This window comes from Diaphorina citri, unplaced genomic scaffold (genome assembly GCF_000475195.1).
Source record: "Diaphorina citri unplaced genomic scaffold, Diaci psyllid genome assembly version 1.1 scaffold836, whole genome shotgun sequence".
NCBI lineage: Eukaryota > Metazoa > Arthropoda > Insecta > Hemiptera > Psyllidae > Diaphorina > Diaphorina citri.
Genome location: NW_007378268.1, coordinates 25,563 through 40,098, shown reverse-complemented (window position 1 = coordinate 40,098; position 14,536 = coordinate 25,563). Strand labels below are relative to the sequence as shown.

At 36.7% G+C, this 14,536-nt stretch overlaps 2 protein-coding genes across 2 annotated transcripts; one reads left to right on the top strand and one right to left on the bottom strand.

Annotated features, from left to right (window-relative positions):
• Positions 1 to 376: 376 nt before the first annotated feature.
• On the top strand, positions 377 to 2,358 carry LOC103512429 (alpha-soluble NSF attachment protein-like). The gene is made up of 2 exons (XM_017445409.2): positions 377 to 539; positions 884 to 2,358. Exons 1-2 carry the CDS (start codon positions 423 to 425, stop codon positions 1,058 to 1,060), a joined length of 294 nt encoding a protein of 97 aa, XP_017300898.1. The 5' UTR covers positions 377 to 422; the 3' UTR covers positions 1,061 to 2,358.
• A 2,857-nt stretch (positions 2,359 to 5,215) lies between these two features.
• LOC103512426 (cell wall protein IFF6) lies at positions 5,216 to 10,015 on the bottom strand. Its single transcript, XM_008477190.3, has 4 exons — positions 9,998 to 10,015; positions 8,840 to 8,993; positions 6,734 to 8,617; positions 5,216 to 6,469 (listed from the first exon to the last, which is right to left on the bottom strand). Exons 1-4 carry the CDS (start codon positions 10,013 to 10,015, stop codon positions 6,267 to 6,269), a joined length of 2,259 nt encoding a protein of 752 aa, XP_008475412.2. The 3' UTR covers positions 5,216 to 6,266.
• Positions 10,016 to 14,536: the final 4,521 nt, after the last annotated feature.

Genomic DNA, 14,536 nt, shown 5'->3' with positions numbered 1-14,536 from the left:
ACATGGAACTAGACATGTTAAGAGAAATAAAATGGGTTAAAGCAAATTGATAAGTCGCGTGTATGTTTTGTAAAGGCGCCGAATTTCTTCTTGATGGATGATTCGTCAACTTCAAGTTCATTTCTAAAAGCCAGCCTAGTTAGCTTAGTTGGTAGTGCGTCTGCCTTGTAAGCGCCGTGAGTTGAATTTTTAACTTTGCGGCCCGCCAACTCTCTACCTTGGTCTCTTGTGGCCCTCGGGTGCGCAAAGGTTGGACAACCCTGACCTATCTCATTAGATTTTCGATCCGATCGGACCTTCGGGGGATCCTAAGGTCCCTTTTTTACTTTCCTTATTGAGCAAGATCTACAGTTCACTGAACTAGTATAGTTTATTCACTCCTCTTCTATTCTACAGGTAAGGCGGCCACAGAGAACTCCCTCATGAAGTACAACTCCAAGGAGTATTTCTTCAAGGCGGGGCTGTGTCATCTGTGCATCGATCTTCTGAACTGCCAGCAAGCCCTTAGCCGCTACATTGATCTGTCACCCGCTTTCCAGGTAGGGTAGAGATCCCCTGAAGCCCAACCCATCCTTTGGGGTATTTTCCTTCACACGTAAGCCTCAGAGTGGGCTTTTTGTGTGTGGAGTTCCAAGTACCTAAGCCGTATTTTATTATTCCTCTCTGTGGCACTTTCGCCAAGGAGATATGAATTTTCAACTTTAACACCCTGATTACCGAAGCATATTCCATGGTGTTTACTCACAGAAAAACATGTTTCTGTCAGCCATCACCTCTGTGAGCACAGAGGGGCATAATAAAATACGACTTTTCCTATTATCGGTATTTTTATTGCATTATCGATGCCCCAATCACCACTCTCTCCCATATTCCTCATTTCCAGGACACTCGGGAATACAAATTCCTGCTCAAACTCATCGAAAGTCTCGAAGAAGAAGATTCGGATGCTTTCAGCGAAACCGTCAAAGAGTTCGATTCCATCTCAAGGCTAGATCAGTGGTATACCACCATGTTGCTGAAGATTAAACGACAAATCAGCACCAATGAGGATTTGCGTTAAGATTGCACGCGGAGGTATTTTAAATTTAATATCGTAGCAAAACTTCTCACTGTTTTGTGTGAACTGCTCCTCAAATGCTTTAATGTTGCCAAGCAAAAGCGGTTCGTTGCTCTTTCTGAACGGAACTGTGAATTCCGAACCGTTTTGACCGATTTTGGTCTCGTTGTTGGTTGAAATATTGTTGATTTTTATTTCATGATTAGATAAGTAGTACAGTAGGTACAGATTTAAGTTGGACTTATCCAGTATTCTAGTCATTCATTTCAACTTCCCTTGACCAGATTGGTTATGGGATAGTGAATTGCACATCTACTTTGGTACCACTAGGATATTTATTTATTTATTCAATTTTTAGGACTTTACCAAGAATGAATAATTATTATTTTTAGGTTCAATCACTTTTTCAATCTAAGTTTTATTTTGACAATTTTCCATTCAATTTGTCTGTTCGTTTGTTTTTTCCATCATAACATACAAACGGGACATCTGGTAAAAGTGTTCCACCTTTTGAAGCATTGGGTTTTTCATTTATAAAGGTCTCTTTTGCTGAGTTCTTCAGTTCACTCAGCTACTAGGTAGTTACTATTTTACTATTTTTAGGTTCAATCATAATAAAATTGCTTATCTCTTTGGGTTTACAATTTACTACCATGTCCAAGTTAGAAGTTACTCCTATGGATTTGACATTAAATTGTAAACCAGCATTAGTTGTTTCAATTCTGTTGTGGATGGGCTTGTGTATTTTTTATTCCTTTGTTGATAAACGACTTATGATAACCATTGTAGAAATTTTATTTATGTTACTTACCGTTCTCTATTACGATTACTATACGTAAGTATACTTTAGTGAGGTGTGTTTTTGAATGATCTTCTTTTGGTTAACCGACCTCAGTGGTGCAGTGTTGGAATTTTCTGGAGATTGGTAGTTCTATTCCGAGCCAAGTCATAAAATTTATCGAGGTGTGATGATTGGGGAACGATATTTGTGACAAGTATTTAAGTATGCTTAACACAATTGAAAATTCCATAACTACATCTCCAAATTTTCCCTGATTTGTCTACATTTGCATTCATAGAATCTTTCCCTGAAATATTTCTTGACCGTTCTCCTTATTAACGGTCAAGTTTAAATTATTAACTCCATTTCTAAAGGGAATTTACCAAAAAGAACATTCCAGAACATACCTTTTATCTCTTTCAAATTCCATTTATTTACATTTTCTTCTTTTTTATATAATATTATGTACTTATATTGTGACAGGTAAAACTGTCGAATAAAAATATATCTGGTTATGAAAGGCTTGTTTTGTTCGTTTCTTCCGGACTGTAGGGGGGAACCCAGCGCATACTAAAGCCAATCTGGGGGCTACCATGCCGTTTAGTTGAAATTCAGACCAGTTCCACAAAACTGTCCTCAGAAGGCTAAGTGTACTGCAGATTTCTAGCGTTCTAGTTAGCTAGGAGATCAAATTATGACACCTTCAGAGATGTGCACTCAGCCTCGAGAGGCCAAGATAGATGATTGGAAAAAAGTTCATTCTTCATAGGGTACCTATATTCTGATAATTCTGATACCTGCCTATGGGTGAAAGAAAACACAAGTGACTTGGTATGGGTATAGAAATAGAAGGTAATGTATTTTTTATTTTTTTCTAAACTTACTATCTACACAAGTGATTCTTTTCCAATTTGACTAAGAAACCGACATAACCTAACAAAAGAGGGAAACTCCTGTCAGATCTCAAATAGCAAGAGATCGATGTGCCAAATCATTTGACACTCAACAAAAGCGCTCAAAAGTCTCAAAACTCAAAAATCGTCCAACTTCTAGAAAAGTTTGTAAAGCTTTCGAAAGCTAATGGGAATAAAATTGATGCATAAAATGGGATGCAGTGAATGTTTTGGCACAAAATAAAATCATGAAAGTAAGTATCACCTACCTATTTGTAGGTACATAATTAATTTTTATTATTATTAATATTAATAAAAATTAATTATGTACCTACAAATAGAATTTTATTTTTTATTTAGGTATTGGTAATTTAGAACGATTAATCTACTAATCAGTCAACTTTTTAACCAAAATTTTATTTATTTTTTTTTATATTTTTGAAGGGAGAAAAAGATTTTTTTCTTTTCTTCATCTTTTTTTTTATTATTTATCACCTGATAATATTGAACCAAATGTCACCAAACCTATTGGACTTTCCTGTCCATCCACCAGTAAACGTACAAAAAATACGACTGTTTTGAACAAAAAATAAAGCTTGATTGGTACATTGAGCTTCCTGGGAAAGTCTCCCTAAAATTGACTTGAAAAAACCTGACTTTTGGGAAAATATAAGGGAAAGGAAGCATTTAGGAAAGGGACTTAGGGATAGATTGGGAACTACCAAGGCTTTCTTTTTTTTATTTAAGTAGCAGAGAAAGCATTTACTAAGCCTTCTAGAGGTTTTCAACGCCGTGAAAATTTTATTAAATATAATTTTATTATTATAACCCCTCTTTCCCGTAGGAGTCGCGGGTAGCATCAAACTTTTCGTGATGTCTGTTGTTGAACAATTTTATCCCTTAGTTCATACTCCTTATGGGTTGGACGAAAAATGCAGAACCAATGTAACCTCAAACATACAGACCACACGAGACTAGAGGGGTTAATTTAAAACTAATTTCTAAGGTGTTTAATTTACAGGGTTTCATTATTTCAATCAGAATCGTAAACTAGAGTAGGGATCTAAAAAAAAAGAAGAAAAAAAAAAAAAAGATGATTGTTTTTGTTTTTGAACCTAGGTAAGAAACTATAACCTATGTTGGGGGGAAAATGGTGATTTCAGCGCATCCACCATTTTTAGTCCGTCCTTCCTTTATTATTACAATAGTAATAAAAAGGTATAAGGAACGGACTCTTGTATTCGCTTCGGTTACCTTGGTAAATGTTTCAATGTTTTATAGATTGGGAGGCATTTTATGAATTTACGAGTAGGCATTTAAAATTTACTTTCATTTTCAATCATTTTCACTCAGCCTCTCCTATATTTTTCTCTAATTTTCTCAAGTTTCAACAATTTGGTAACTAGCTTACGATCCTGGTTTTTTAGCGCCTTAAAAAAATCTAAAAACTACATATTTTCTTAAAAAAAGGTGCTTCAAATGCAAGCTTTTATTTTAAAACAGGACGGGTGAAGATAGGACGGTGCTCAATTAAGTTGTAAGTATATAAAAATAGAAAATATATTATCATTACAAGAACTAAGTAAACAAACCTCGCATTTCATCAACCAAATCTACAAGGGGCCAGCCTAGTTAGCTTAGTTGGTAGCGCGTCTGCCTTGTAAACGCTAGGCCGCGGGTTCGATTCCCGCCCGGGGCGGATTTTATCCTGATGGGATAATGTTCGTTCTCGGAACGGCTGGCTTTCTCCTATCCTGTCTTCCTTCTCTCTCCGATTTCGGGACGATAAGACCCTAGAGTTACAGTTCCCTCTGTCAAACCTCTTAAAAAAAAAAAAAAAAAAAAAAAATAGAGAAGTGGTCAATGTAATCAAATTAAAATGTTCCTTCTGATATTATGTTGTTTCATAGGTACCACCTCCCTCCCAAATAAATGAGGAGGTTCAACAGACCTAAAGCACCGTTCAAACCGGTGAGGTTAACGCTTTCCCTGCTAAAACCCTTAAAAAAAAAAAAATCTTAAAAAAAAATCTACAAGGGTGACAAACGGGCAATCGCGTGCTGCTGGCTTTTCCCGACCCCCACTCAGGCTGAGTGAGGTTAATATGAGTAAGCGGGTAGCTTCTTGCCGAATGGTGGGTAAACCCCCGTCATAAAAAACCTTTCCAGTTATAGTTACCTACTACCCACTATTTGGTTGGTAAAATGCGACAAATCATATCATAGGGGATTAGGGAAATTTAAAGGGGATAGATTTCTACTAGAGTCGATTTTCCCCCCATTGTCATACGAAAGTTATGAAAAGTAATCGACGATTGACAAAGAGTTAGTTCGTAAAATGTGCAGAATTAGTTTGTAAATGGGTGAGTCCCAGTTTTTTTCTATTTTTTCCATGCCAAAGGAAATAATCTTTTCAAAGGTCTCGCGTCTTTTAAAAAGGTTTAGGTATGCATTCTGAAGGAATAGAAAGCCAGTTTTAGAGAAATACCTGCATTGGGGAAAAATCGACCATTTACGACTGAGCTGGGTTTTCATAAAAATCTTTATAGCATATTTTTGGTATCTACACACTACGCAGCCAAATTTCAGAGAAAAAACAACAGTAGTGCAATACAAAGTGTGAATAGCTTGCAAATGATGGCGCTAATTGTGCTTGATTGAATGAAAAACCATCCAAAAATTATAAACAATCAATTGATTTTACGAACCTCCTCTGATCTCTGAAATAAATCAACAAGGTTAAAACCTTGCACATTGCATAAACAAATAGATACACGGCGTTCATAAAAATAACAGGCAATCAAAAGACTTGAGAGTCTTGAGTGGAAGGTGGGTAATTCAACGGTACCTTGTACCTTGTCAGGAAATTTGGGGTTTTCAGGAGAGGTTGAAAAACAAAAAGATTGATGTATTCGGCTTTTGAGAGGATAATAAAATAATCTAGGTACGATGAAAATTCTGAAAAATAAAGTAACTTTTTAATTTACAAAGTAATACATACCTACTCACCGAATAAAATTATCCATTCAAAAGTAAAATTACATTTTTTCTTTCCTTTCCATACCAATTAGATGGTACAAGTAAAAGTAAAACTTTACTATAAAATAATTCCAAATGATTTTTTAAAGTTTTTTCTTGGTGTATTTTGCCAGACAGCTATCTGTCAACCGAACTATGTTAATTTAATGTTCATACACAAAAACGATATCTAACTAGTTACTAATGTATATCACAATATAAACAAAATAAAAATAAGCAAGAGGAAATTAAAAATAAAATAATGATCAATTTATTGAATAGATTCGAGATCTAATCATTAGAATAATAAACAACATTTAAATTATCTACAACCTTTGTCGAATAAATTTAGACTTCTACAAAAGGAAAACAATATTTTTACTTCTTCACACGTTTACAAATTTACCTATCATAGTTTACCCTATCAGAAGATTATACAATATATAATAATGATTCGAGATTTTCTTAAACACTATATAAACAAAGTACATTTCGTGAGAGGTTTTTAGATACTAAACTTAGCCTAGAATTCGACCCAAGAAGTAAGGATAGTGGGATCGGTGCTGTTGTTGGGAAAACAGAGGACTTCTTTTTGGTTTCTCTGGTAAGTCTGGAACTGGTTCTACCAATCTCTTCGTGGTCACGTGACTGATGGTGGAACTTGATTGTACTGAGCTGCTCGAGGGTTTGACTGTCGTTGGAACAAACGGCTGCTTGTTTCCTGGAGGAAAGAGAAGATGTTAAAAAAGTTGTCTTGATGCTAATTATTTCGTCCCTGGAAGGACAGTGGAATGTGTACTAAAATTCAAGTGGTAGAATTGATCGTATCACTAACTAGCTCATTTTCAACAAAAATACCCTGCAATCAGCTCTTTTAATGTTCTGTACCTAGTTTTAAATAGGTGATGAATTTTCCAAGTATGTTACGAATTTACAAGATCTGCCCGTTTACAAAAGACCAAGAGTTTTGCACATACATACTTACCTAAGATTGCAGGCAACGTTTTCTTGATGGTCTGCGACTCTGATCGCACTGTTGTGATGGTTGTTGTGCTTTCCGCTGCCACACCTTCTTTTGCAATGGTGGACTCTGTCATTACAGTTGTTGTCGGGTCGTTCCTGCCTGCTCCAGCAGCCTCATTGAATTGCTCCACCTTGTCAATCATCAACACAGGTGGCAGATTGCGTCGTTCATATTTCGCCGTGGTAGACGTCCCTTGTGATCGACCAGTTTGTTGTGTGTTTCCACTGACCGTCTGATTGCCACTTTGGTTTGTCAAGTCTTTCGGACTGCTTGGAACGGCATTCTTCTTGGAAACTGTAATTTCGTTTTCAAACAATGGTTTCAAGGCAAGAAGGTTCTCGGTTGTTCTGACGAATTCGGTGCTGGTTTCTTCAGTCCTTTCGTCTTCGCTGTGAGATTCAAACTGGTTGGAGTTCAAGGAGTGACCTTTGGAGTCGAGGATGACTAATCCAGGTGATTGTTCTTGGCGTTTGTTGTGTTCTGTTAGATGATCAACAGATACTGGAGTTGAGTTCAACACAACGTCAGCTTGTTTTGTCTCTGTTGACGGCTTCATGGTCGATACATGATCGTCATCGGTCGTCGGCGGCAAAGGTTTTGTTGATGTTTCGGTTTTCTTTGTTGTCATGTCAGTGCTAATCTTCACAGTGGGAATGATTTTGTCATAAAGAGTTTTGATGGATTCATCAATTTCCTCTAGAGATTCAACCGACTTTTCTTTGGCATCTTGAATAGCTTTTAAAACTGAAGTTTTAAAAGATCCGGGAGTTGTACTTGCAATGGTTTCAGTTTTCTCAGTAAAATTTTCAGTCAATTGAGGTTCTGTCTGGGTTGCTTTGTCCATTTTTTGAACTGGATGAGTTTTTGTTGTAGATAATTCCAATTTGGATTTTTCTTTGATAAAACCTTTTGATTCGGAAAATTTCTTTTCGGTACTATCGAGTAAATTCTGAACGCCCGAATTCACATAGTTTTGAGCATGTTTATCAGTCTCGGATTTATTTGCTCCTTTCTCTAGGAAATCAATGTCTTTATTAATTTTTGACTCAAAGTTGTTTACTTTTTCTTGTATCTTACTTTCCCCACTCTCTTTTTGAAGTGTCAAACTTTCACCAACCACTTGTTTCAATGCTGGTTTTGGACTGAATACAGATTCTATCTTTTCCTCCGAATCTTCATTTATTTTGAGCTTCTCTGTTTTTTCTTTCAAACTTTTAATCGAGTCACCAATTTTAGCTTTTGTACTTTCGAACGTACTTCCCAAAGATTTCACTGTATCTTCTACCAGTGAGCCCGTTTTCTTTGCCGTTTTTTCTAAACTCTTTGCTGTATCTTCAAAACCAGATACCAATATCGCTTTCAATCCTTTAGAACTGGTGCTTGGCATAGCTGTGGAGGTGATAGGTTCTAGAGACAGTGTAGAGGTTTCTGACTTGCCACTGTTGCTTGTGTTGTTAATAGAACGCACCAGCTGGGTTTCAGTACCGACTGTTAGTTTGGATAGTGTTTCTGTGGTGGAACTGTTGTAGACGATGTTTCCATCTACTGCAGGCTTCTCAAAGTCGTTCTCTGGAATCACTGGGAAATTACCGAGTGGTAGAGATTTGATTGGTTCGTCAGCAAAGGATAGGTCTTCAGGCGCAAATCCTACCATGAAGTCTTGAGGAGCGACATTATCTTTCATAGCGGAATCATCATTATCACCTTTTGAAGTTGGATCAGAAATATTGGCGATTTCACCATTGCTAATAGAGTTGGCATTATCATCCATAGCATCAATAGAGTCAGCGGTGGTTGTAGAAGTCTTCTGCTTCTTCTCCTTCTCCTCGTCGTAATCGAATAAATCTGAGAACACAAAAAAATTCAACAAAGAAATCAATTTTATATCAAAAACTTTCAGGTATTATGACATGCGAGTATATCAAGGTATGTCATAGGTATTTGACTTCGGAAGGGAATCCCTGAACAAAGTACCTACCTAATCTAGTACCTACCTAATCTCCAACATTTAACGAATGTTGGTAGTCTTAATCATGACGGTGTTGACTGCCTAACCTAAGCACTTACCATTAGCGAAGACGAAATGTGTTGGGGTGGTAAATTCGCCCGGGAATGTGCTGGAACGCCGGTGTCGATTAGAGATGGCGGAGTCCCACATTCCTTTGTACCAAGTGGACATGTTCTGATTGCAGTGGAGGAGCATCATCAAATCTCGCTTGTCCTGGAATTGAATAGAATTCAGATTTATTTTCTCAAAATTAAATGGGTAAAAGGCAGAGCGGTCCAAGTCCAAAAATCGACTTTCTGAGTTATTTATATCGTTGGAAAGAGCGCAAAAAGATTTACTTTTTATATTCTACTAGATTTTAATACTACAAATTATAAAGCTAAGTGCACTCAAAAATCCAAGCAGAAAAAAGTATAATGATAAATAAATAGAATAGAATAGATTAGAATTTAGGTTGAGACATTCTGATTGCAAATAAAGTCAATTCTTTTTCCTTCCTTTCTCTCTCTCTCTTTCTCCTACTCTACGATTTCCAATTTGATTTTCTCTTACATTCTTTATTTTCCAAAGAATTTCTGCTTTCTTCGCTTTCTCTCCTTTTTTTTTTCGCAAGGAAATCTCAGGAGAATTTTCTTACAAAGAAAAATGAGAAATATGAGAGAGGGGGAGATGAAAAGAGATAGATAGAGAGAGAGAGAAAGAGAGAAAGAGAGAGAGAGAGAGAGAGAGAGAGAGAGAGAGAGAGAGAGAGAAAGCTAGGAAATTCCTGTATAAAATAGATATAGCTATAGAACAAGAACTAGGTAATTAGAAAATCTAGACTGAGAATATCTCTCTCTTTCTCTCTCTCTGTCATGGAAATATTCATGATCTTTATTTCATCCTCTACTTATTTATCTACCTACCTACCATACATATGTACGTATTCCTATATTATTATTTATCAAAAATGCTAAAATTGAGATTCAAAGCATACTTCCTTCATCTTCTCTGTCTCTCTCTGTCTGTTTGTCTCTCTCTCTTCTCTCTTTAATCTTCTTTTCGCCACTCGTTCGCTAAAACTCTCATCTACATAATATATATATTATATCCTCCTCTCTTTCTATTTATCTCGCCTTCTTTCTGTCTCTTTCTCCTCTCCTTACTGTCTCGCTCCCTCTTTTTCTCTCCATTTCTCCTTCTTTCTCTCTCTCTCCTACTCTTTCTCTCTATCTCACATCTGTCAAATTCTTCATCTTACCTTTTCTTTTCTCTCTTCTTTTCTCTCTTCTTTTCCCTTTTCCTCCTCTCCTTTCTTTTTAGTCCGTCCTTCCTTTATTAAATTACGATAGTAATAATAAAAGTTATAGGGACGGACTATTGTATTCGCTTCGGTGTCGTATGTCTGTCTGTTAGTAATGAAGTTTAAAAAAAAAAAAAAAAAAAAACAGCAAGGACAAAACATAATTTTAACATTTAATTTATCTTTGAATACCGAGAACAAAGTAAGCACAAACTTACGTACATTACGTACACAGTTCTCAAAATTTTGAAATCTCTAACATTGATATATACCTATCCAGTCTTCTGAGAAATCGTACCTACATCCTATATCTGACTGTGCCAAATTGCTATAATTTCCGTTCAGACAGGAACTGCATGAAGAAGAAAAAGAAATAGGCAGACGTAATGATTTTATAATAGTAAAGTATGATTTGAATGTTGCACCAATGCATTCAGACAATTGATTGAATTGATGTGATTGTGGTTCTTTGTCTTAGTACTTGAAGGGAATTGTTTTGCCATACCCCGGCGAGTAAAAGTAAGAAGCTACCTTTATTTGAAGACAATAAAGCCATGTCACAGCTTTGTACCTATGTCTTATTCATAGGTCATATGTTTATAAATAGGTATTCTTTGTATGATCTTGCAATGCAATATACGAAACTCTGTTTAGACTGGCTTGGTAAGGGAACTTTTTAGTCTTAGACTATACATATTTATAATGTAAAATAGAATAGAATATACCTTTGTTTATCCTGCTCGAATGAGACTAAAAAGTCCCTTTACCCCAGCAGTCTCATGTATTTTATGGGTTTGTTGTCTTTGTGTTTGTTGGTTCTTCTCTAAGTAGATATTATGTTTCAGTAATCTTAAAGTAGGTACATCTTTTACAGTGCATCTATGAGCTCAGTGATGTGTTGCGATCTCACGTGCAGTTGCAGTCGGACGGATGCAACTTTTGTCGAAATGTCGACAGTGTCCCCAAAGTGTCGAATATAAGTCCGGATGAGTTTGAAAACAAGTGAGTATCTAGCCCGAAAGTAAATTGACAAACTGCAGCCTTCAAAGTTTCAGTTCAAACATAGTTAAATTAAATAACTCCGTACACAAAAGTCCACTCTGAAGCTTAGGAGTAGGGGTAAACAGGCCTAAAAGTTGGGTTAAGCCTATAGGAATCTAGTTATATTAAAGTTCTTTTGATCCATTTGATAGAACATCGATATAACGAAATCCTAAAAAGCTAAATCGTTCGTTATAAAGAGTTTTCCTTATTTGAGACCTTAACACCAGGGTCCTGGGAAGCAATGTTTCGGAAATATCTTCATTATATTGAACATTTTCGTAACACAGAAGTTCCAAGTCGAAGTTCTACTGTGGAATCCAGGGCACATAGCTAATTCGGGAGTGTTAATTACAGCTTGGAGGCAATCACAAACTCTTTTCTCGCTGAGAGAGTTATGCTAAGTATACAAACCAGGAACCAGTTAGTAATTGACAGTAGAAATCACATCACACTTGAGTTCTCGACCTCTCATGATCTTGAACCTACTCGTAGTGGTATTATTTCACTTGAGCAGTCAACAAACACCAACGTCCTTCAACCCATTAGTGTCTTTACTGGTTCTGGATCAGTAAGAATTTCAGTTTTTCCTGAAAGAGGAATTCGGTTTAGAGCAAATAATGAAAAGAAAAAGTATCTGTGAGATAGATGAAAATAGAATAGAATATACCCTGTTTATACTGCAAGAATGAGACTTCTCTTTTCGCCCGCAGTCTAAACAAGGTCTTATGTATTTGGTATGCTTATTTGCCATTAGCATACCAAATTTACGAAAATATAATAAAGATACTTATTTGGCACTTCCACTAAACGGTGGTCTCACGGGGTTGGAAGGATTGGTAGGCGTTAAAATCCTCAGATGAGTTGCCCTTGCCCTGGACTCCTTCCGTGTTCTAAAGATCTAAAGTTAGTACGAGTAACTATCCCTCAGGTCTATAACTCAATCCCTCAATGTTTAAATGAATGATGACTTCTGTTTTCATGAAAGTTCTTTCATAAAAGTCAACATGAGACTCTAGACACGGGGTTGTGAACTTTTTCGTTCAATTCTGTCCTCAGCTATGCCTATGACGGGGTCCCTGTAGTTATTACGGATGCCATGAAGAACTGGACTGCTCAGAAAGTGTTTGACTACCATTTCTTTAAAGATCTTTACGCGGAATCAGATCTGGATGCCAGTCAATGCCAGTTTTTGCCGTACAAATCGGGATTTGCGGACATGTACGATTTTCTCAGCATGGAACCGAAAAGGGCCAATTTGGAAGAAGGGTCTAAACCGTGGTATGTTGGCTGGTAAGTGAGTTTTTCGACTTCTACTGATAAGAACTTAAGAGGTATTTTTTTTCCATTTTGTACCTTGACTAAGTCAGCAACAAACCACAGATGGTTATCGGTCAGTGAGTCACTCACCACCCTAGATGCTGCTTACCATCACTCGTCAGTCCGTCAGTTGTGTTAATGATCCATTTCCTTGCAGATCATTTCAAGAATTCCCCTTTTCCTTTTGTTCCCTCATTCCATGCTTCTCACCATCTCTTGAACCTACATAGACTCCCAATTCCCATTTCCTAGGATAGCTACATAAGAAATAATATTACATATTACCTATGTTCTCATCTTCTCTATTGATAAAAGGAGACAATAATTACATTGACCATCACGCATGCTTTGCAGATTACGTGAAAACCCATCTGCCTGGTTGCATAATTGAAATTATTTGAAGACATGCAACGAACAAAATTGCAGAAATCTTCTCCCATCTCCATCTGAAACCTGTCCATTTTTTACACATTTTCTAATGATGGAAAAATCCTTTTTTAGTCCGTCCTTCCTTTATTATTACTAATAATAAAAGGTATAGGGGACGCCTCCACTATGCTTTAGGCTCAATACAGAGTGGAGCGGAGAGCATAGCGCATAGAGCAAGTAGAGGGAAGCGACGACTTCAAACCGCATAGAACTGAGAGCAAAAAGCTCTAGGCGTTATGCTCCTTGTCGATCGACGGCCGTCCACCGTCCATCGATTATGTGAGCTCACAGCTTTACATGTGTTTCCTTTCGAAAGGGAAAAGAGGACGTCAGAGGAACATTTGCAGCTTACAACACACTCCTCGAAGTTGATAATTTGAAAACCACATAAACTAGATAAACAATGAAGAAAATAAAGTAAAAATTGATGTTGAAGCTAATTTATCCAAAGATCTTACACTACACTATTCTGAACAGATTACATTTCAGTTCGAGTGCCCAGGGTAGATTTTATCCTGATGGGATAAGGTTCGTTCTCGGAACGGCTGGCTTTCTCCTATCCTGTCTTCCTTCTCTCTTTGATTTTGGGACGATAAGACCCTAGCAGTTACAGTTCTATCAAACCTCTTAAAAAAAAGAACAAAAGGCTGCACTGACGAATCTAGCTTTTATGGATTGACATCTCCTTGTACATATTTCTTTATTCGGCTTCTTAAAGTTCTTAAACTTTCCAAGGGGAAATAGAAACATGAAAGTAGGAGTTGAAATTAGTATTTTAATGTTCTCATATTAATTTTTTTCCATATTAGAATAGGTAATGAAAAACTTATAAAAGTTTGAAATTAAAACTCACATCTACGCAATAGTATAATCATGCTCGGGAAAAATTGTAAAACTTCAATGCCTAATGTTGAGACTTTAACTCCACAGGAGAAACTGATTCTGTTGAAGGAATACTGAGCCAGTGGTTCAGTAGTTCCCTAAGGGGCCACTAAATGCCCAACGGGCCCGACATTTCCCTGGACTAACTGTTCGAGTTTAAGATGCACTGTTTTAAATGGGTGACAACAGGAGGCCCCGGTGTAAATGTATATGTTGCGGTAAATACGTTCATGTCAAGTGCCTTGGAGTCTCTGAGACGGTTCGTTCAAAGTCTTCAAGTATTCTCACAAACACTTCAACATGAATCTGTATGTTGAAAAGGCTCTCTGCTTTTAAAAGGCTTGGACTTTTTTCAGTAAATAACCAAAATATACCGACCTCACAGAGTTAAAGTTCACATTTAACCACATGACAAGTAGAAGTGAGGTAAGGAGAGAGCCACGTTATAAATGATTTTAGACACGAAGTTGTGTTATTATTAGTCATTCCATTCTGTACTTCTTGTAAAAAGACGTTGAAAAAAGGCATTCTTGTCTATTTGTTAAAGACCATTAAAAGAATATATTTTGCTCTGTTACTGTTAGAATAACTATACCTATCTACGAGTGTTGTACATCAAGGAGTGACATTTGTTCACATAATTTAATTGTTAAACCTTATTTATGAGATTAGATCTTCAAACTTCGGCAAAAGAGTCATTTCTATTTACAATAATATTGCATTCTCTCTTTCTGTCGTACCTACCGAAGTTTGGCAGGGGCAAGGATCACCCAGCCTCTTATACCTACTTTCATTATTTAGA

What these genes read in the sequence shown, in the direction of transcription:
- LOC103512429 (XM_017445409.2), top strand. Translation starts at nt 423, where the DNA reads ATGAAGTACAACTCCAAGGAGTATTTCTTCAAGGCGGGGCTGTGTCAT. An exon ending in ATCTGTCACCCGCTTTCCAG is followed by an intron (nt 540 to 883) that starts GTAGGGTAGAGA and finishes CCTCATTTCCAG; the next exon opens with GACACTCGGGAATACAAATT.
- LOC103512426 (XM_008477190.3), bottom strand. An exon ending in ACATTTCGTCTTCGCTAATG is followed by an intron (nt 8,618 to 8,839) that starts GTAAGTGCTTAG and finishes TTGTGTTCTCAG; the next exon opens with ATTTATTCGATTACGACGAG. An exon ending in AACGTTGCCTGCAATCTTAG is followed by an intron (nt 6,470 to 6,733) that starts GTAAGTATGTAT and finishes TCTTTCCTCCAG; the next exon opens with GAAACAAGCAGCCGTTTGTT.